At 48.5% G+C, this 19,864-nt stretch overlaps 2 protein-coding genes across 7 annotated transcripts in view; one reads left to right on the forward strand and one right to left on the reverse strand.

The window, feature by feature from the left end:
- The window catches only part of ARHGAP17 (Rho GTPase activating protein 17), an 85,252-nt gene extending 70,734 nt beyond the window's left edge, over positions 1–14,518 (reverse strand). For all 6 annotated transcript variants that reach the window (XR_006382320.1, XM_044233573.1, XM_044233569.1 and 3 more), the window contains exon 1: positions 14,375–14,518. Coding sequence is in view for 5 of the 6 variants with exons in the window: in XM_044233573.1 (XP_044089508.1) it covers positions 14,375–14,427 (53 nt within the window). In the remaining variant the exon portion in view is untranslated. The remainder of the gene's footprint in view (positions 1–14,374) is intronic.
- Positions 14,519–14,939: 421 nt separating this feature from the next.
- Positions 14,940–19,753, forward strand: LOC122895783 (thyroid receptor-interacting protein 11-like). The gene is made up of 2 exons (XM_044233468.1): positions 14,940–14,965; positions 15,513–19,753. The coding sequence occupies exon 2, from the start codon at positions 17,904–17,906 to the stop codon at positions 19,269–19,271; it is 1,368 nt and encodes a 455-aa protein (XP_044089403.1). The 5' UTR covers positions 14,940–14,965; positions 15,513–17,903; the 3' UTR covers positions 19,272–19,753.
- The last annotated feature ends 111 nt before the right edge of the window (positions 19,754–19,864 follow it).

The following is a 19,864-nucleotide window of genomic DNA, read 5'->3' on the forward strand; positions in this document are numbered from 1 at the left end:
CCGGCAACAGTGTGGAAGGGGAGGGAAGACATACTGGGGGGCGGGGAAACTGAGGAGATGAGTATTAAGAGACCCGAGTATATGAGACGAGGGAGAAAAGGGAGGTCCACCCTAGAGCAGGGAGTAAGGAGAGGAGGGGACAGAGAGCTGTTACAAAGACACAGTAAGCAGGACTTCATGACGTGGCGTGGATGGGAAGGGAGAAGGAATCCCCTAGAATGATCACCATGTTCCTGTCTTGAGTGACTGGCTAGCTAGTGAGGTTTTTCAACCAGAAGGACAGTCTGGAAAGCTCTGAGGCTGAGGTCAACAAGGTCAGCTCCGGAAATGCTGGGTTTAAGGGATCTGTTGAACATGCAGGTGGAGATGTCCGGTGTGATTTTTTTGCTCTGTGGTTCTGAACCACAGAAGATGCATCTGCAGAGAAAATTCCGAGCGTGCTGCCAGGAGTGGCAAACAATGCCTTGGGGTGGGGGGTGGTTCACTGGGAGTGCAGATCTGCATAAAATAGGAAGGCTGAGCACAGCAGCCTGATGAGGAACACAGTGGAAGGGCAGGTGGAACAGGGAACAGCAAAGCAGCGCCCAGGGAGGGCAGGGAAGAAGCTGGGCGTGTGGTGCCCCCGAAGCAAGGATGGAGGGCCGGCTGAAACTGCAAGGGTGGCAGAGGGGACAGGAATGCTCCCTCGGAGCCAGCGTGCAGGGCACTGACGGCAGACAGAGCAGCAAAGCCCTGCATGGGAAGGAGAGAACTGGAAACAACAGCCTGAACATCACAAATGGCTGGGAAGAGCCTGGGGAGAGAGGGAAGCTGGAAATGCAGAGTGGACAGGGTAAGCTCCCCCGCCGACCCCCGCCCTGGGGACAGCGGCTCATGGGGGTTGTGGGGCAATCACCACTTAGACTGATTACTTTGAGCCTGAGGGACCTGGCCAGGGTGGCAGTAGCCAGTTTTCTCTGGAAACAGGGAGGCAGGTCATCCAAGGGGAGTGGGTGCGTCTGGAGTCGGGTGGAGTGGGTCTGAGAAAAGTCAAAGTCTGGCAAAAGCACTCAGGAAAATGGGATAGGAAACTGAGCCAAGGGCAGGGAGGCAGTCTTTCGAGCCCAGCTGAGCGTAGAGGCCAGAACGTCTTGGCCGCCCTGCCCTGAGAAATGGGATGAGCTTTCTGGACCACGCCCTGCATCCCAGGTACAGGCACCAAGAGATGACTGAGTAGGGCTGTCAGGGTGCAGGATGGGAGAAGGAGAAAGGCCGGCTGGACGGAGCGCTGGAAGTGTGAGGTCAGAGAAGGAGGGGCCATAAGAAAGCACAGAGGGGGGCTGCCTGGGTGGCTCAGTGGGTTAAGCCTCTGCCTTCAACTCAGGTCATGATCTCAGGGTCCTGGGGTCGAGTCCCGCATCGGGCTCTCTGCTAGGCAGGGAGCCTGCTTCCTCCTCTCTCTCTCTACTTGTGATCTCTCTCTGTCAAATAAATAAAACCTTTAAAAAAAAAAAAAGAAAGAAAGAAAGCAAGAAAGCACAGAGGGAGACTCTTTGGGAAAGGGATCCAGAAGGATAAGAGATTGGAGGACACTGTGGACGATTCAGGTTCCAATCTCAGAAACGGTTCTTAAAATGCAATGGCAAATTTCCTTCTGGAAAAGAATGCCCGTTTATCTTCCCACCTGAGTATGATTGGATAAACACAGCCCTTGTCGGCTCTCCCAAGACAGTAACATATCATTATTTTGAGCTTTGCCAATTTGGTAAGTGAGAGATGTTGTCTCGAAGCTTTGTGCTTCTTCAATTAGCTGTAATTTTGAAACGAGTCTCATACACTTACGGGTCATCTGTGAGCCTTCTGTTGATGGTATTTGCTCATTAGAGAGCACTTCTTTAAACTGATTGATAAGAGAGCTTTATACACGAAGGACATCAACCCTCCACTGTGGCTGCTCTCAGTTCTCTCCAACTAGTCATCTGTCATCATCTTAACTATGACATATGACAGACAAAAGTTTAATTATTGGGTGGCTGTGAATCTATTGGTTACCTTTTATTATTCATTCTCTGCACTCCTGTGCCAGAGCAGGAAGAACTTTCCATCTTTTCCTCTATTTTATGGTTCGGTTTTTCACTTGAAACCCTTAATCCATCTGGAATTTACTTTGGTCCCCGGTGGTGAGGTGAAATATAACCTGCCTATTCTTTCCAGTACTAACCTGCTGGCTCCTGGTTCCTCACTGTCTTATGATGCCTCCCTACCTCGTGCCAACTTCTTAAACCTATCAGGGCTGGTCCCTGTACGGGATCAGGAGCCCTGTCTAACCAGCGTGGGAGCACAGCGGGAGGCTCAGGCAGCCAAGGTCAGAGAGACAGCAGGTGGACAGCATAAACACATGTCCAGCTCACCTTTTACCATACTCCATCTGCCCTAGAGTGGTTTTAGGTTTTCAAAGTCTTCATCTAAAAGCTTTGAAAACATTCTGGAATGAAGTCACTGCCAAAAGAAGCTGATAATTCAGGGAAAGTACTTTAAGGTGATCACCACATCTCATCATCCAGAATATCCCCTTTCGGCTTTTCTGGGGGAGGCTCCCACACAGAGGTCAAGTGTGTGCTCTGGAGAACATGTGAGATGTATACCTGTCATAAAGCAGGAACTGCGGCTACACTATTCTCCAGGAACTAACAGGATTCTTTAATCCTGGGGTTCTTGGCCCTGAGCTTGAAGAGGTCGGTGAAGTCCAGGAAATTATATGCAAATCTGTGTGTGTGAATGATTTTTTTTCAGGTAGAGGGCTGCTGGAACCTCCATCTAAATCAAAGTGTAGCAAGGTTTCTGTTCCTCAAGAATGCTCCAAGAGTCAAAGTCTGCAATTAAGTCCACCGCCCCATCACGTGCTAACCATTTCTTTAGAAGTTATATTAACCTATTTCCACATCTGCTCCATTTCAAATTTCTTTTTTTATTTTTTTAGGATTCTGTAAATGTAGATGGCTTTTTTTACTTTTTTTTTTATTTAATTTATTTTCAGTGTTACAGGCTTCATTATTTATGCACCACACCCAGTGCTCCATCCATTTCAAATCTCTCTTCCAGTTCCTTCCTCAGTCCAAGCGTACTGCGGTTGTTTTCTCTGTATGGATGGACTACCACGAGTTCAGTGTTCTGCCTTTAAGCCACACACCTGCCAATCTTATGACTAAGCTCAAACGTCACACATACTAAAAGGTGTTGTGGCTCCAAGAAGACAGGGAAAAGGCTTGTAGATTTCCATCAGGAACTACTCAGATTAGGACATTTGCATTTAAACAGGGCTTTACCAGTTCTTGTCACATTTTTGGAATGCCTAATAGAGGTGAAATCACATGACCTTTATACAATATTGCTGCAAACAATTACATAGCTACACATTATTTTGGAGTCTAACCCATTAAATGAGAAATGAAAGAAAAATCACTGAAATAAATAATAGGGAAAGAAGAAATAAAAACATGACGGATAATGTTATATACATGGAAATTCAAAGAAGTAACAAAATGATCAGCTGCAACTAGTTTAGTAAAGTAAATATATACACAAACATGAACATCACTCACGTTTACCAACTAATTAGGCACTATTTCCAACAATAACAAAATACTTAGGAAGCACATAAAAGCTTTGTATGTAAAGAGTTATGCCATACTCATGCTGAAAAGACATCAACCTTCCCTAAGGTTTAGTTCACAGATATGCTAGACCATAAATACCTACAATATATTTGCTTTTATATCCTCAGGACCTACACCATTGCAGGTACCCAACAAATATTATGTGCAGGAATGAGCTCTAGACCAATCAAAATCATAAGTGAATTTTTCTAGGAGCTAGAAATGAAGGGATACCAAAATTCATTTCTATACAGAAAGAGGAGAGACTGAGTAAGAAAAAAAGCTGAAGAAGACCAGCTTTGCCAGATTTAAAACACGTTACTCATTGGTAGCTATTATTAGCACGGTGTGGTGTCCACACACACAAACACACACACACCCAAAGCCCTAAGTCAGTGAATGAAAAGAAAGCCAACAAAAAGTCAAAGCCAACGTGAGAATTACATGTTTAAAGAAAGAGAAGCATTAGAAATGAATGGAAGTGAAGAATCGCTGTGTGACTTATTTCAGGAGATAACATCCAGCCACAACCCGAATCACTTCAACCCTTCAGTTTCTCCCTTCCTCTCCCCAAACACCGTGGTGCTAAACATCTGCAAGTCAGTCAACGCCATAGTCCCACTCCTCCTTAGCCTGCTGCAACAGTTTCTTACACTTTACCCCCAACCATCCCCTTCCTCCACAGCCCCAAGTCACCTGCCACCAGAGTGGTCCTCCTCAAGCACCCACTTGGCTTTCTCAAACTTGTGCATACACAGGCTCCCCAATTCTACTGCAGTGGTCCTCAACCATGATCCCCCAAAACTGGCACGGAAGCTTTTCTACCCATGGTCTTCCACAGATGAGAACAAAAGCCAGTCAACACCGCCGGTCTCTAAAATTTGGTGTCCACAGTCACTGGGGCTCGTGTGTTTTAGTCCTGCCATCTTGGGGTTGTTTGGGGACCATCATGCATCCTAGCGGGTCCAAGAATGCAAAAGCAATAAGAGTACTGAAAAGGTTGTAAAAGCGGGGGCGCCTGGGTGGCTCAGTGGGTTAAGCCGCTGCCTTCGGCTCAGATCATGATCTCAGGGTCCTGGGATCGAGTCCCGCATCGGGCTCTCTGCTCAGCAGGGAGCCTGCTTCCCTCTCTCTCTCTGCCTGCCTCTCCATCTACTTGTGATTTCTCTCTGTCAAATAAATAAATAAAATCTCTAAAAAAAGAAAAGAAAAGAAAAGAAAAGGTTGTAAAAGCGGATGACCGAGTATGATGAAAACTAAAGAAATTAAAAGTGACACTCTGAGAAATGATGCCACCACAGAGTTTCAATATACAACAAAATTGTCTCCTTTGGGGAAAGATGGCCATCAGTTTTTATTAGGCAAAGGAAGTAAGAGTATGCTGCTTTCACAGCTTTTAACAACTTTGTAAAGAACCAACTTGCTCCATCTATTGGAGGGGGCTGCATCCAGAGACTTGTGAATTTCAACACCACAGTCACTCTGGGCTTTACTACATATGGATCTACAAAAAAAGTTAGTTCACTACCTAATTTGAAAATAAGAGCTGGACAGAGTTTTCCCACTGCTAGCAATCAGATATAGACAATTTATAGACAAAATATACTGAGTTAATGTATAGATTAAAAAAAAAAAAACATTAAGTTAAAGGAAAAAATGTCAGTGGATTAGGTTTCCTGAGAATTTTTCTTCCATCTGGGAGTTCTTGATGACCCATCATCTCTACTTCCTATTATCAAGATTGCTTAAGTGTCACGGGTCAGAGAAATCTTCGCAGAAACCCAAGCCAGTGTCCATGCTCCATCTACCCTAGCACCCATCAGAGCTAGTGAAGTAGAAACACTTTGATGTTATTTCCCCAAGGTACAGATGGGCATGGGTTCAGCTGGCCAGTCCAGCCCACATATCTCAAAGTATCCAGTGACCACGTGAAATACAAGCTGGTAGACTTAGAAATGTTCACACTGACGGGTCACAGGTAGCTGGTCATTTCTCAGAATTTCTGGGCAGTTCTGAACATTGATTTGTTAAAACTTTAATATTCACTTGAGTACCTATTTACTTAGTCTACCACTTATGATTTAAATTCTTTATTTGGGAGGCATAAATGTGGCTAGCTCGCTTGGAAATGATAGAAGACATGCTAATAAAACATTTAAGGAGGGATTAAGTGGACTACTAGAACAAAGTATCTTTGATAAGGGAGACACCTAAAAGGAACTGTGGGAAAGCACAGTCCAAGAAAAATATCTTCAGACTAATCAAAAGGAAGCAGCTTATGCAAATCATTAATAAGCTGTAATTAACAGGAAATAATAAGACATTAGAGACAAGTCTTACAGCCTGCAGAGCTTAAGATGAACTTAGCATTGTTTTTACATCACTGGCTACAAGTATGTTATACTTATTCAAAAGCAGTGTCTTTGGGGTGCCGGGTGACTCAGCAGGTTAAGCATCTGCCTTTGGCTCAGGTTCTGGGATCGTGGGCCACATTGGGCTCCTGCTCAGTGGGGAGTCTGCTTCTCCCTTTTTCTCTCCCTCTTCCTCCCCACTTGTGCCCTCTCTCTCTCACTCTTTCTCAAATAAATAAATATCTTTAAAAAAATTTTTTTAAAAAGCAATGTGTTCTATAAATCCCAAGATCAGGTTTTCAACAAAATCTGCCTTATCTTCTGAAACTTGTATCAAATACGTACATGGTCATGAATGGATTCCCTCAAGGTACCGTCCCTGCACTTATTATGCAATATACCCAAGGATAAGAATGTTAACTCGTTTATATTGGAATATATGAATAGATCAAGATATGGCGTTAATAGTTCCTTACTAACACCCAAGAGCTGCTAGAATAGGTACAACCGGCTGTACTCGAATTATCTGCTTGTAGGTCTGTCTCCCGACTCAAGGTCCTAGGAATCAATGATCTTTTTAACCAGCCTCTGACAGGTTCTCAATAGACGTCTGTTGAACCAAACTGATAACAGAACAAAGACATCAACAACTGGACATTAATTCCATGGCAATTAAATGAACAAATGACACAGACAGAAAACTCCTATAGAAATACAAATACATTTCATTCATTTCAACCTTAGTGGAAAAAAATGTAAATAGGTTGCAATTTCTAGGGCAACACCAAATGCTACTAGCTTAACGGTGAAATAGAACATTCATCACGGCTTGCACAATGATGTGCTTTACAGGGGCCATCCTTTGCTGCACTAAAACTGAAGGACAGCCCTATCATGTAGAAAGCAATTTAGCAATACTGTGACCACATCAATATTAATCCCCTACCAATGTGATGATTCTGGACTCCAGAGAATTCATCAGAAGAAAATCATTTAGAGAGGAATGGCTATGATAAAATTGTGACTAGCCATGCCAAACCAGAGTGGAGGCCTAGATGTCCCACAGAAGGGATAAAATCCAGCTCAAGCTAGTTAAGCCAGCTGGAAGACAATTTCATGTCCGGGTTTAAAAAAAAAAAAAAAAGCTTGAACTAAGGCCATCAAGAGGCAGAGATTAACTCAAAGATATTCCAGAGGCAGAACTGCCAGGACAGGGGGAGAGCCTGGATATAAAGAACACAGAGGAGAAAGAGGGGGACTCACAGATGATGTAGCATTCGAAGTGCCAGGGCAGGGATCTGCAAACACTTCCTGTTAAGGGCCAGACAGTAAACTGCATGGGCTCAGCAGGCCGTACAGTCACTCTTAACTGCTCAGCTCTGCTGGGACAGTGCAGGCCTGGGTTTCCATAAACCCCCCCCCCCACAAAACAGGCAGTGGTGGGGTGCCTGGGTGGCTCAGTCATTAAGCATCTGACTACAGCTCAGGTCATGATCCCGGGGTCCTAGGATCAAGCCCAGCATCAGACTCCCTGCTCCACAGGAGGCCTGTTTTCCCTCTCCCACTCCCCCCACTTGTGTTCCCTCTCTCACTGTGTGTGTGTCTCTCTCTGTGTCAAATAAATAAATAAATAAATAAAACTTAAAAAAAAAAAAAAAAAACAGACAGGCACTGGGCAGGATTTGGCTTCCAGGCCAGAGTTTACTGACCCATAGACTAAGGAATACAAGGAAGGAAAGCCAATTTGAGGATGTAGTTCAAATGGAGAAGTTCAAGAGGAAGATCAATGGAGGCATGAACAGGTGCCAGGGCTAAAAACATAAAGCTGAAAAGCCATCAGCTGTAAGGTGGTAGGTCCGGGGCTGCTGAATCACCCAGGTGAATGGTCAGAGAAGACAGAAGAGAAGGGACATGTCTCTATCCAAATACAAGGACAGCTATGCAATGGCCCTTCAGATCACTAGGGCCCTGGAAAGATAGGAACATCATAGACTAACCTCCCTTAACTCAAACTTTTTAAAAAGAGGCTCCTATTTTAACATAGAGACAAAGCAGACAGGAGTGTAATAATACTTTAAATGGATTTATACCTGATTAATTACTGCGGCATCTACCTGTATTTGAGAAACAGAAATAGAATGATATATGCCAAACTTCTACAGTCTGACAAGAATGCATGGTGCAGGGGCGCCTGGGTGACTCAGTGGGTTAAGCTTCTGCCTTTGGCTCAGGACATGACCCCAGGGTGCTGGGATTGAGCCCCACATCGGGCTCTATGCTCAGCAGGGAGCCTGCTTCTCCTCCTCTCTCTCTGCCTGCCTCTCTGCCTACTTGTGATCTCTGTCTGTCAAATGAATAAATAAAATCTTAAAAAAAAAAAAAAAGAATGCATGGTACACATACTAATTCTGGGACCCTACACCAGAATGTCAGGTCCCTCAGGTGGGGGGATGGGGTGGGAGGGTCTGCCGCAGGCATACTGGGAACCACTAACACAGAGATCATTTCAGATAAGAATAACATGCTGCCTTCACAGGTAACCCGATGCCCCAGGGCCACATCTGTTTAGGGTTCCTTTTTGTTTCAGCGAACAATGGGTTTTCACTAAACCTATAAATACTCTGTTTGATATTCCAGGATTTCACAATATGTGCAGTGTATAACAAGGCCATGCAAGAGAAATTGCGAGGATGACAGATTTCTTTCCTCCTCTGCTCTATGCGGACTCTGGATGGGATCCACTCAGATTGAAGCAAACAGAGCATCATTATCTCTGTTTTCTCAGAAACCCTGTTCCAAGCTCCCTTAGAAAAAGGCAGAGGAAATCAGTGTGTGGAATAGGTAAGGGATGTAGAAGGTTCCTGCTGACAAAGGGAAGGATATGGTTTATGATGTTGAGTACAAAAAGGGCTGATTCTTTGTGGCACCGGAGGACTGCCCTGGGATGCCCCGGCAGAGATGCATTTTGAGTCACTGTGAGAATCTGTGTTGTCCCTAACACAGCGGGCTACCTTGTGAAGCAGTGAGTCTTTTGCTCCTGGGGAAGGTTGTTAGATTTCTCTGATTAGGGAAGGGTGTGCAAGGAATCTAACACAGGAAAACAAGCCAGGAGGGAGTGGGGCAAATGGACAGTTGACCTCTGATACAGAGGGGACAGCAGCTACTTAGCCACGACTCCTTGTACGAGGGAACAACACTAGTCATTGCTAGGCCTTCATGATGGTAGAAGAACCGCTAATCCAGGTTTTCATGGGAAAACACCAAATCTTTAAATATGGGCCAATGACTGTAATAAACACTTACATACTTGAGAAATCAACCAAACAGAACACATCGATACCCCGCAAGCAAACAGTGTAGATCTTTGGTTTTGGCCATTCATATATTGAGAATGTAAAAGGACTAGACAAGGGTTTCCCAACCTCAGCGTTCTTGACCTTTGGGACCAGATCGTTCTGTGTGGTGAGGCCATCCTGTGCATGTTAGGATGGTCAGCAGCATCCCTGGCCTCTCTCAGCAGTTGCCAGGAGCACCCCCCCACCAACCAAGTCCTGACCAACAACTATGTCTCCAGACACTGCCACATGCCCCCCAGGGGACCATCCCTGGTAAGATGAGCAACATCCAACTCTGAGCTTCCCCCATTTTATGAAAGCATCATGCATGACTCCAACACAGGCTTCCTCCAAGAAGAGTTGCCCATGTGAAGTCTGGACTTACAGCTGCTTTGGAAACCCAGACCTGGTTTCTGGTTCATGACAGCTCTATCAGTGACTAGCCTGATGACCTCTTTTGAGTTTTCCCTTCCTCATCATTCAATCAGGAATAAATAACATCACCTCTGGGACTTCCTATGGAGAAGGTGGTGAGATCATTTATGCAAAGCCTACAGCCCAGCAGCTCAGCCATCACCAAAGGCACTGAATCCGCACCAACCCCTCCCTGGAGAATCAGGTGAAAAGGCAGCCAGGCCAGGGTCTGTTGTCAGAAACATGTGGGATCCAAAGTCAGAAGCCCCAGCCCCGAGTTCTGCCCCGAGAGCCAAGCCAGGTGCTTTGGGACAGCACTTGGGAAGCAAACCCACTAGATAAGTTATCGATGAGTATGACTATAAGATCTTTGAAAGCTTTTGGAAAAGGAAAGAACAAGCTCTTCCAAAAATCCAGGAACTTAGAATGCAGTCATGTCAGGATAAGGTACAGGAGAGAAAAGGAAAATTGGAACTTGTTGCGAGGAATCATTAACCTCCTGATCCTTTTACACATGCCATTGCCAACTAGTGACCCACACCCAGACCAAGTCTGACCAGGGACAGATTCTGTTGAGAATGTCATGGTGGTGGTTTAATTTGCATTCAGTACCACCTGATTTTCGTGAAAATCCAGATTTCAATCCTTTCTCCAAAACCCCAAAGGTTGGGCCACACCGGGCCCATGTTCCCACATGCCCCTCTGGTGAGACAAACATCAGTGAGGTCCCCCACAGCCCTCACCTATTCTAAGTCACTCTGCCACAACCTGGAGTCTGTATCCTTGACCGCTCTAAAGGCTACTATCTAGGAAAGCATTCAGACCTGCAGGGAGTACTTCAGCCTTGGCACAAACCAACCCCAAAGAGACACTCCCTTCCAGGGCCTCTCCTAGGTCATCAACTCTCCTAGGTCAGACTCAAAAGAGTTCAGATTCTTTTGCTCCTTGACACTTCTACCTCATAACTCAGGGTTCCTTGAGTTCCTCACGCTGGTGTATGCCTTCCTCCACTCAGACTCTCTCCTGCCAGAAAGTACCACCTGCATCTGATGAATTATCTATCCACCCTGGAGATTGTCAAAATACATTTTTCTTTTTAGAGCAGGACTACAAAAGACACAATGTGATACTTGCTGTATCCTGACCAGCACTCCTTCTCCCCTCCTTCTGGGAACAGCACCCAGTGCTCTCTGGGGGGCCAGTGCTCTCCCATTCCCAGTCCCTGTGGTTTGGGTGGGGCTGACTCCATTCCCATTTCCAGGGCAAGGCATGGGGCCCAGCCAGACACATTCAGAGTCAATCCTGGACCTCTGGCCACAGTGAAAAGCATTCTCTGCCCTCTGGGACTTGAACTAAGGAGGAGTGAAAACTGGGTTGGGGCATGGGTGTCTCCTGATGGACACAGCCTATCTAGAGAGCAGAAACCCTGGATCCAGCCCTGGCTGCACCCACACTACTTTTGGACTCTCTGGGTCCCATAGGAACCAATGAAATTCCCATCTTGGCTTAAGGCAATTCAAGTCAGGTTCTCTTACAAGCAAAAGAGTCCTAATCGATAGGAGAGAAAATGGAAAAGAGGTGCTTACAGATGTGGGGAAAGGCTCTGCTCCACTTTTCTCCCAGTTTGTCGGTCTGGTTTTGGTCCCTCTCTCCATCCACTGAGAGTGGAGTGTTGCTGTCCCTCTTTAAACAGTTACCTAATGGTCTATAATTATTTCTTGTTTGTCCATCTCTTCCACAAAGCTACTGAGCCCCTTCAGGGCAGAAACTTGGTTGTGTTCACTTTCACTTCTTTAATACCTTGAGCAGCGGCACACAGTGTGGGCTCAAGAACTGCCCCTTAGTGAATCAACCATCCCAATTCTCTTTTTTGGGACACCCTTTCCTGAGACCACAAAATCAGCCTGGCGTGTGTGCTACGCAAACCATCTTCTGAAACACCCTCCAGCTCCCATTGGAGACACACACATCAGGAGAACCGCCTCGTTCCGGCCGTTCCTGACTCTCCCCCATGAGGTCCCATGGAACCTCACTGTGGGGTTCCTCACGAGGTCCCCGTTCTTGGGTAGAGAACATGGCCTTGCAAGGCTCTATGAATGGATAACATACACGATGGGCATCCACACACATGACTTCACTCGTGGGTGCAGGAGACCTTTGCTTTCTAGCCTTCCTCTTGAGTTGAATGCACCCAGAATCCCGCTTCTGGTGTCTACCAATAACACGGTAACACACAATCACAATTCTAGGCTCTCTTCTGCCTCTGTGTTTCCTCCTGAGACTTTTACAATAACTTGAGTGGAAGAAATATAAATATATCGAGGAAATGGACAGCAGTGAAGCTGAAGCTTCCCCAGAAAAACAGTTTGGATTTTGGGACCATAACTGCCACACCCTTCATAGCTCTGTAGTTGCCTCAGCCTCCACCGGCCTCCACTGGCATCGAGCAATAAAGATTTTCAAACAGAGTCAAAGGTCAGGGCCAGAATTACGGTCCCAGCATGAATCACCATTGACTCTATCCAGTTTTCATTTTCCCATACTTGGGCTAACACCGCCAGGGTGAACTGGTAAGAACTAGATTAACCCCTGATTTGACAATCTTTGTAGAGGTTCCGCCCAATGCTAGGCACCGCCGTAGAGGCTCGAAATGAAAGAGAAAGGCAGCAAGGGCTCTCTCTCAAGGCATTTCACTTACTGGAAAACAAGAACAAGTAAAAAGGCCACTCCATTATAGAAAACCGGGTGCTGTGTGGAGTTATCAAAGCTCCCTGGGAGGAGGTCCTCCAGTCTCTGTGGGAGCAACAGCGAAGGCCTTTTAGAGGCAGAGACCTTTGCCTGGAGAGCTGAATAATAAGTAGGAGGCAGCTACACAGCTGGTATGGGGAAAGGAGCTCCAGAGAATTCCAGGGAGAGGTGAACAGGTAGGAATCCTCAGCCTGCTCTGGAATCTAAAAGCAGAGCATCTATGGCCGAAATGGACGTGTGAAGAGAGAAGCTGCTGCAGAGGAAGCTAGGACCAAAGAGACCCTGACTGGTCTGGAAGCTTGAAAAGGCTCAGAAGGTTGCACAAAACAAGCAAACACCCCTTTCCTGATACAGTGTAAAAACAGGTCAGAATGACAATGTGACTAATCTGTCTTGACACTCACCAAATATGAGTTTCACAAGGTATGTTACTAAAAATGCAAAGGGGAGAGTAAGAAAACTCAAAAGGGATTATCTTATAATTCATTTACAGATTCTTGGTTGAAACACTGCCCCCACTCTGACCCTTTCTACCTCCCTCTCAGCATTATTTCTATCATTTCCTACAAATGACAGAAAAATAGGCACTGCTAGGCTTTAGGGAAGAGGCATGAACTCTGGAAACAGGACAAATGCACACTAAGATCATAGGGTGGGGTAGCAACCAAATTAAACAATAAAACTAAGCCACTAAGCAAAAAGTTAGGCGGTGGGGAGGACGGGGAACTGAAACAGTACAAGGCAAATTTAGAAAACGGGAGGGGAAGTAAAAGTATTTTGGTACATACACACAAAAAAGAACTATCACATGTGCTTTGACCGAACCAAACTCTCCCTTTGACTCAACTGTTGAAAAAAAAAAAAAAAAAAAAAAAGCAAAAGCTGTGGAAAACTCACATCTCATCCCAGAATAAACAGTCAGTAGATCCAGTATAGCCAACTGCCCTAAAAGACCTTGAAAGATGTGCCCCAGATAACTGGGCACATGACCATCACCTCTAGGAGCTCTCAAAACCACCAGTGGTTCCTGTTCCAACAGCCGGATGGTCTACAAAGCCCGGTCTCTGCTGTCATTTCATTTTGGATAATGTTTCCTGTCAGGCATGAACGCAGAAACCAAAGAAACCTGGAGAAGGATCTGCTTCCAAACCCCGAGGGAGAAAGGCTTTTCAAAAAAGCTCTTAAAAAATAAAATAAAAGTCCGCTAAGGCGTCTCCACCATTCTTTCCTTCCAGTTGCCAATTTCTCCATGTCAAGAACTTGGGCCCTTCGGTCCACAGGGGCCCCGGTTTGGAGGCAGCAGCACCTCTACAGTCCCTCCTTGGACGCCAGAAACTCCCCAAGGCGGATCCGACGGGCTCTGATCGCCCCTTAATTATTTCCTGCCATTAGGCAGGAGGCGGAGGGTCTGAAGCGGCTGGGAGACACGGAAAGCCTGAGAACACCGCCCCCAGAGCAGAGCGGCCGCCGGGCCTAGCGCACATCCGTGAGGGGAGTTTTCGCAGGGCAAACCCCCGGGGGAGGGCAGGGGAAGGCTAGGGTCCAGTCCCCCCAAAGGCGATGCTCGGTGGGGCCTGAACAATGGGCGGCGGGGACCTATGCTCTGGGGGCGTCTCGGAAGGCCAACCCAACCCGTGGCTTCCCGGGAGCTCGGGCGGCGGCTCGGAGCTAGGCTCCAGGCCGCAGCGGGGCGCAGCCCTGACCCGGAGCCCCCGTGCCTGGTGCGGGGTGCCGCAGCCTACGGGAGCGCGCGGCCAGAGGAGCAGCCGGACCGCCCCCGCCCAGCCCCTTCGCGGGATGCGGCCTTCGGCCCCTTACGCAGCTCCCCACCCGACGCGCCCCCGGCCCCCACCCGGGCGCAATCCCCGGCGGCCCAAATGGGCGCACTCGCCTGCCCACGGTCTGGTTGGCCAGCTGCTTCATGCGGTTGAACTGCTTCTTCATGGTGGCGGCGGCGGCGGCCGGCGGGGCTAGGGCCGGGCAGCTGGGGGGACGGCCTGGCGCGGCTACATCGTTTCCCGGCCCAGGCAGCAGCGGCGGCGGCTCTCAGGCCCGCGCCCCGCCCTCGCCGCGTCACTTCCACCGGCGCCGCCCGCCGGGGCAGTGCCGGGCCCGCCAGTCACTGGCTCCAGGCGGAGGACGCCTGGCGGGATCGGACCTCTGCCGCCAGAGACCTGGGCCACACTGTGCAGAGCGGAGGACCCGCGGATCGGGCAACTCCAACGTCCTCCGCAACCCCCTGCCTGGTCTAGGCGCACAGCTGCAGGAGGAGACGGAGGCGTGGCGCATTCCTTCATCTGCCGGTGAACCACCAAGGCTAGGCAAGGGTCGAGCTGTCGCTGCAGGACTGACGGGCGCTCTGGAGCCTCTAGAGGCTGGAAATATCCAAAGTCTCCCTGACGGCCGTCCTCTGCGCGACTGTAGACATCTGTGAAATGCACGTAGGATCCTCTCTCCTAGCTGGTTGGATGCCTGTGACTGTGTACGTTTCACCTCAATTAAAAAGATACTGCTGTGTGAAAGCTCACGCCACAGGACTTTGTGTATTGTGATCCCACTTGGGAGGAAGTTGAGGGCCGGGTGCATTTTCTGGGGGCAGGCACCTGGGGACAGGCAGGAGCATGCTCTAGGGGCCCAACCAGGACAGCCACCGAAGCAGGGGAAGGAAGGAAAGGGGCCCAGGCCTGGCGTGGGAAGTCGTGGGGATGAGCGGCGGGGACTGGGACAAGTGGCCAGAGAGACATGGCCTTTCCTAGCTGCCTGACCAGCAGGCACTGGGGTGAGGGAGGGGCACGTAGGCATTGTCTGGAAAAGCCAGTTGGCTTTTGATTCTTAGCCTCGCGCAGGCAGGAGTTCTGGGACACTTGGAGGGGTAGTTTGGGCTGGACGCTTTCCCACCGCGGACCAGGGCAGTTGTATGACCGTCAGATGTTCTGGGCTGGTGGCCTGGGCTCTGGCCTAGGCCATTCCCTAGGGGCCGTGGACAGCAGCGAGACCTCTTTGACCAGTGACATCTCTGATATTCACAGACATGTGCTGGGGAAAGGGACTTTCCCTGGGGACGCCATGGATTTCGCTGATGTCATCTCCACCCAGACACAGATCAATAGACGCCTCCCTGAGACAGAAACACTGGAGGCTGAAGTGACTCACTGGAAGAGGTTGTGCTGGTGTTTCACCCAGGGACCAAATACCATCGACCCAGAAACAGTCTGGAAACTGGAGCCACACCAGAGACCTAGAGCAGCGGCAGATGCAGGAGATGGACAAACATCAGCTGGAAGTGGCCGTGTTGCAAAACACCCACCGGCAGAAGCTAGCAGACCTCACTGACGGGCACCGCAAACAACTAATGGACTATCGACGACAGGTGGAAGACCTGCAAAACCAAGACTCTGCCGGGAACGTGAAAGATGACCTTCTTCAGGAAAGGGAAATGGAGCTCAGAAGGTTGAAGCAACAACTTACACAAATGCAGCGGCTGAACGACAGTTTGAACAACCTTGCTTCAGATCTCCGAGCAGGAAAGCAAAAGTTGGTCTGGGAGCTCCAAGATGTAAGACGTCAGCTGGAGGAATCTGTTCTGCACGAGGATTCTCTGGAAAACAACATTGCTATGAGGGCTTTAAAAATAGAGAAAGGGCAGTTAGTGGCAAAATTGTGTCTAGCTGAAAAGAAGCTGTTGGAAGAGACAAACAAGTCTGAGCAAAGTCTCAAAGAGTGGTCACTGGTAGAGCATGTGCATTTCATTCAACCCGGTCAAGAGAAAGACCTGGAAATACGTCCATCGAGCAGATGGACGCCGACCATCACGAAATGAAGGAACTGCTGTCCTTTGCTTTGGAGGAGCAGAAGCAATTGACATAATGGGTCAGAGAGCAAGATGTGTACACTGAAGAGCTTAGAGAAAGGCCAGAGCTTCAGGAGGAATTTGGTAAGTTGACCGAAACCTTAAGAAGCAGTGACATTTTACAGCAATCCATGGAGGACAAAGACATGCATCTCCTATCCATGACAGAAGAACATCCTCATGTGAACAGAGACCTAGAGCGCCTAACACAACAGAGTCGCGCTGTCCCTCTGGTTGACCCTAAAATCCTAGAGGAGATTGTAGAACTAGAGTGTGAGGTATTTCAGCTCAACGAGTTAAAAGATGATCTGGAGGAGGAAATAAAAGAACAACAGAAGATCATTCACAACCAGCAGCAGGGGAAGAGAGCACTGCTTCAGTCTTTACAGGAGCAGAAGGAGAAAGTGGACCATCTTCAACACTGGCAGGAGGAGATGAACACTGAACACGCTCAGCTCCTTGCAGCGAAGACGAGGCGATTTGGAATTTGCAAGTCATGCTACAAGAGATGAAAGCCCAGTTGCCCAACAAAAGTACGCAAATTCCAAGAGAACCCTGTGAGGATGAGGAAGTGTGAGCAAGCCAGCCTCTTCCCAGAGAGAACGGAAGTGAAGAGCGTGATCCATCTAAAGCCAAAATTCAAAGATTAGTCCAAGGAATTAAAGAACAGGAACCGGAGATGAAGCTTCTCACTGAACAGAACATCCGACTGACCCAGCAGATGGATTGGCTCTCCAAAGAGGAGATCGTGAAACTCACTTGGATTATCCAGCAAAAGGATGTGGAGATTCAGGGTCTTTCCAGCAGCATCCCTGCGGCTTCTCACAGCCAGAACGGGCATGTGGAACAACTTCAGTGGCAATTGCAAGAGTGTGCTTTAAAAAGCGAACAGGTGTTGGTCGTCCTAAATGAGAAGACGAGGGAGAAGAGCAATCTGAAAAGGGACTATCACGAAATGACCGATGGACCTGCTGCCAAAGAAGCAGACGTCCAGAGGATGGAAGAGGAAAATAAAAAATGGTCCATGAGAATTGAAAGCAGCAGCCAGGAGGTGTTTAGAGAAATGATTCAGAATTTGTCTCACATTATTCAAGAAAAAGACCTGGAAGTGGATGCGTTAAGTCAGATATGCCAGACTTTATTGAGGATCCTGCAAACACCCAGCCCTGGTCATGAGGTTCGAGGAGTTCGTATCAATCAGTTCCAGCAGCTTCTACAGGAATGGGACACGTTAACACAGCGAGTAAAGATCATGGAAGAGTGGAAAGAGCAGCTGCTGACCACGGTCCAAAATCTGAAGTGTGAGTCACCCCAGCTTCAGAGAGATCTGCGACAACTCCAGGCGTGGGCTTGCACCAACAGCGAGAAGGTTTTGAAACTCCAGACGACCTCTCTTGACCAGATCCAAACTTACCAAGGACATGAAATAAACTTACAACAGCTAGAGAAGGAACTGGCACAACTTCAGCTTCGCATCAGGGAGTTTTGCCAAGGACCTCCTTTTAGGGAACCTTGATGTGATTTTCCTCCAGCCCTCCAGTGCTCCGCAGGTCCGCCAACTCTGAAGGCCATGAAGTCTGACCTAGTGAGTGAGTCTTCTCAGGTGCTCCAAGAGGAGGTAGAAGAGCTCAGAAAATCAGGGCAAGGAAAAGATACAATGATTCGAACCCTCCAGGAAGATCAGCAGAGATGGATTGCTTCGGGGACTGCCACCGGGGAAAGAGAAGGCAAACCACAGGAACACAGAGATTCCAATTCCCACACGGAGCAGCAGAAGGAGAAACCGGCCGTTCTACAAAACTCCCTTCGGGCTCAGGAGCTCCGAATCCAAGCGGAAAGTGAGGAGCTCCTTTCTTTACAGGAGCAGCTCAGTGGCCAGCTGAGTGAGAACGAGCTGCTGAGGCAGGCAGTCACCAATCTGAAGGAGAGGATAGCAGATCTCGAAGTGGACGTGTGTCGGCTGAAAGAGGAAAACGCAAAGATCGTGGAACGATCTAGAGAAAAGGACATGGAAAACCAGGCGTTGCAAGAGACAAATCGGCTGCTTTCAGTGACGCAGAGAGAGGCGGCATCCCAGCATGCTGCGATGAGAGAGAAGGCACTGGCCCTGGAGCAACTGTTGCAAGAGAGAGAAGAGGGCGAGACCGGGGAATTGAACCGGCTCGTCGACGCCGTTCGGTCAATGCAGGACAAGGCAGCTGTGTGTCAACGGGAGAGAGAGGACGCCGTGTCGGCACTGACACAGAAAGAAACGGAAACCTGCGCCCTCCAGAAGGAGGTTCACCGGTTACGAGAGAGAGAACGGCGCCTCACCCAGGAGCTGGAGAGAGGGCGGCACCTCGCTGCAGAAGCCCAAGATTCTCGTCGCCGGCAAGCTTTGGCCTCCGAGGACCAAGTGGCTCAGCTAAGAGAGGAAGTGACGGTCTTGCAGGGAAAACTCGCTTTGTCTTCCGCTGCCATGGAAAAGGCCGGCCACGGAGCCCGTCTGCAGGCAGAGTCGCTGCGGGCGCAGTTGCACGTGGTCACCCAGCAGAAGGAGGAAGCTGTGCTCCGGCTCGCCGCCTCCCAGGAAGAGGGAAGGCGCTGCCATCAAACACTAGCGAGCCTGAAGCTGGAACTGGCCGAACGGATGGAAGAGGCAGACGCCCTAGAAGGAAAACTGAAGTCCTTACAGGGACGTTTGCATCAAACAAATGCCGACTTGGAGGTGAAGGAGGACCAACTCCAAGAGCTCAAGAAACAGAATGAGGTCCAGCAGGAAATGCTGGAGGACACACAGAAGAAACTGATGACCTTTGTCAGTCAGTCCGAAGGAACGGTGGACAAAACCCTCCTAAGGAGACTCTTCGTGGGATCGTTCCAGGCAGCTGATGCGGAACGGCAGGAAGCGTTGAGGTTGATGGCAAGCACGCTGGGGATCCGAGAAGACCAGCTGTGACTGCACAGTCAAGAGCCCATGGGTGTTCCAAGCGGGGTGACTGGGGGGCCTGGATCCAAAAGCGCCCCATTATACCTTGGAAAGGATCCACTCATATTTCCTTAAGGACCTTACTCCATTGATTTTCCATTCTGCTGTATCTTCAGCCTGCCAAATATGGTAATTCCTTCCCTGACTTCCTGTTGTCAATTTTCTGATTCACCCACTCCTGTCTCCAACTGGTGTAGTAGACTCCCTACCGATCTTGCTGGTTCCACCCTTGGCCTCCCTTGAATGCGTTCTGCTGTCAGGGTGAACTGAAATAACAATGTGATGTTCCTTCCCTGCTGTAAATATTGGAGGGTTCCCCCACTGCCTGGAGTTTGAGCTTTAAGAGACCATGCAAGCCCTTGCCTTCGCGGCCTTCCTTCCTCTTCATCAGTCACATAAAGACTGCCATTTAGCCCCAGGTGAATTCTTGCAAGCCCCAAATAGATTATTATCCAAATAACTTCAAGCCCATGAGCCTCATCATTGTGCCTTGACAAAGGTACAAGTGAGAAAGATTTCATTCTTCTCTTTTTCACCAATTGGTGGAGGGAGTGATTCCCACC

The sequence above is a fragment of the Neovison vison genome, chromosome 14 (assembly GCF_020171115.1).
Source record: "Neovison vison isolate M4711 chromosome 14, ASM_NN_V1, whole genome shotgun sequence".
NCBI classification, from domain to species: Eukaryota; Metazoa; Chordata; class Mammalia; order Carnivora; family Mustelidae; genus Neogale; species Neogale vison.

Coding starts and splice junctions, on each gene's coding strand:
- LOC122895783 (XM_044233468.1), top strand. CDS start 17,904: ATGAAGTCTGACCTAGTGAGTGAGTCTTCTCAGGTGCTCCAAGAGGAG.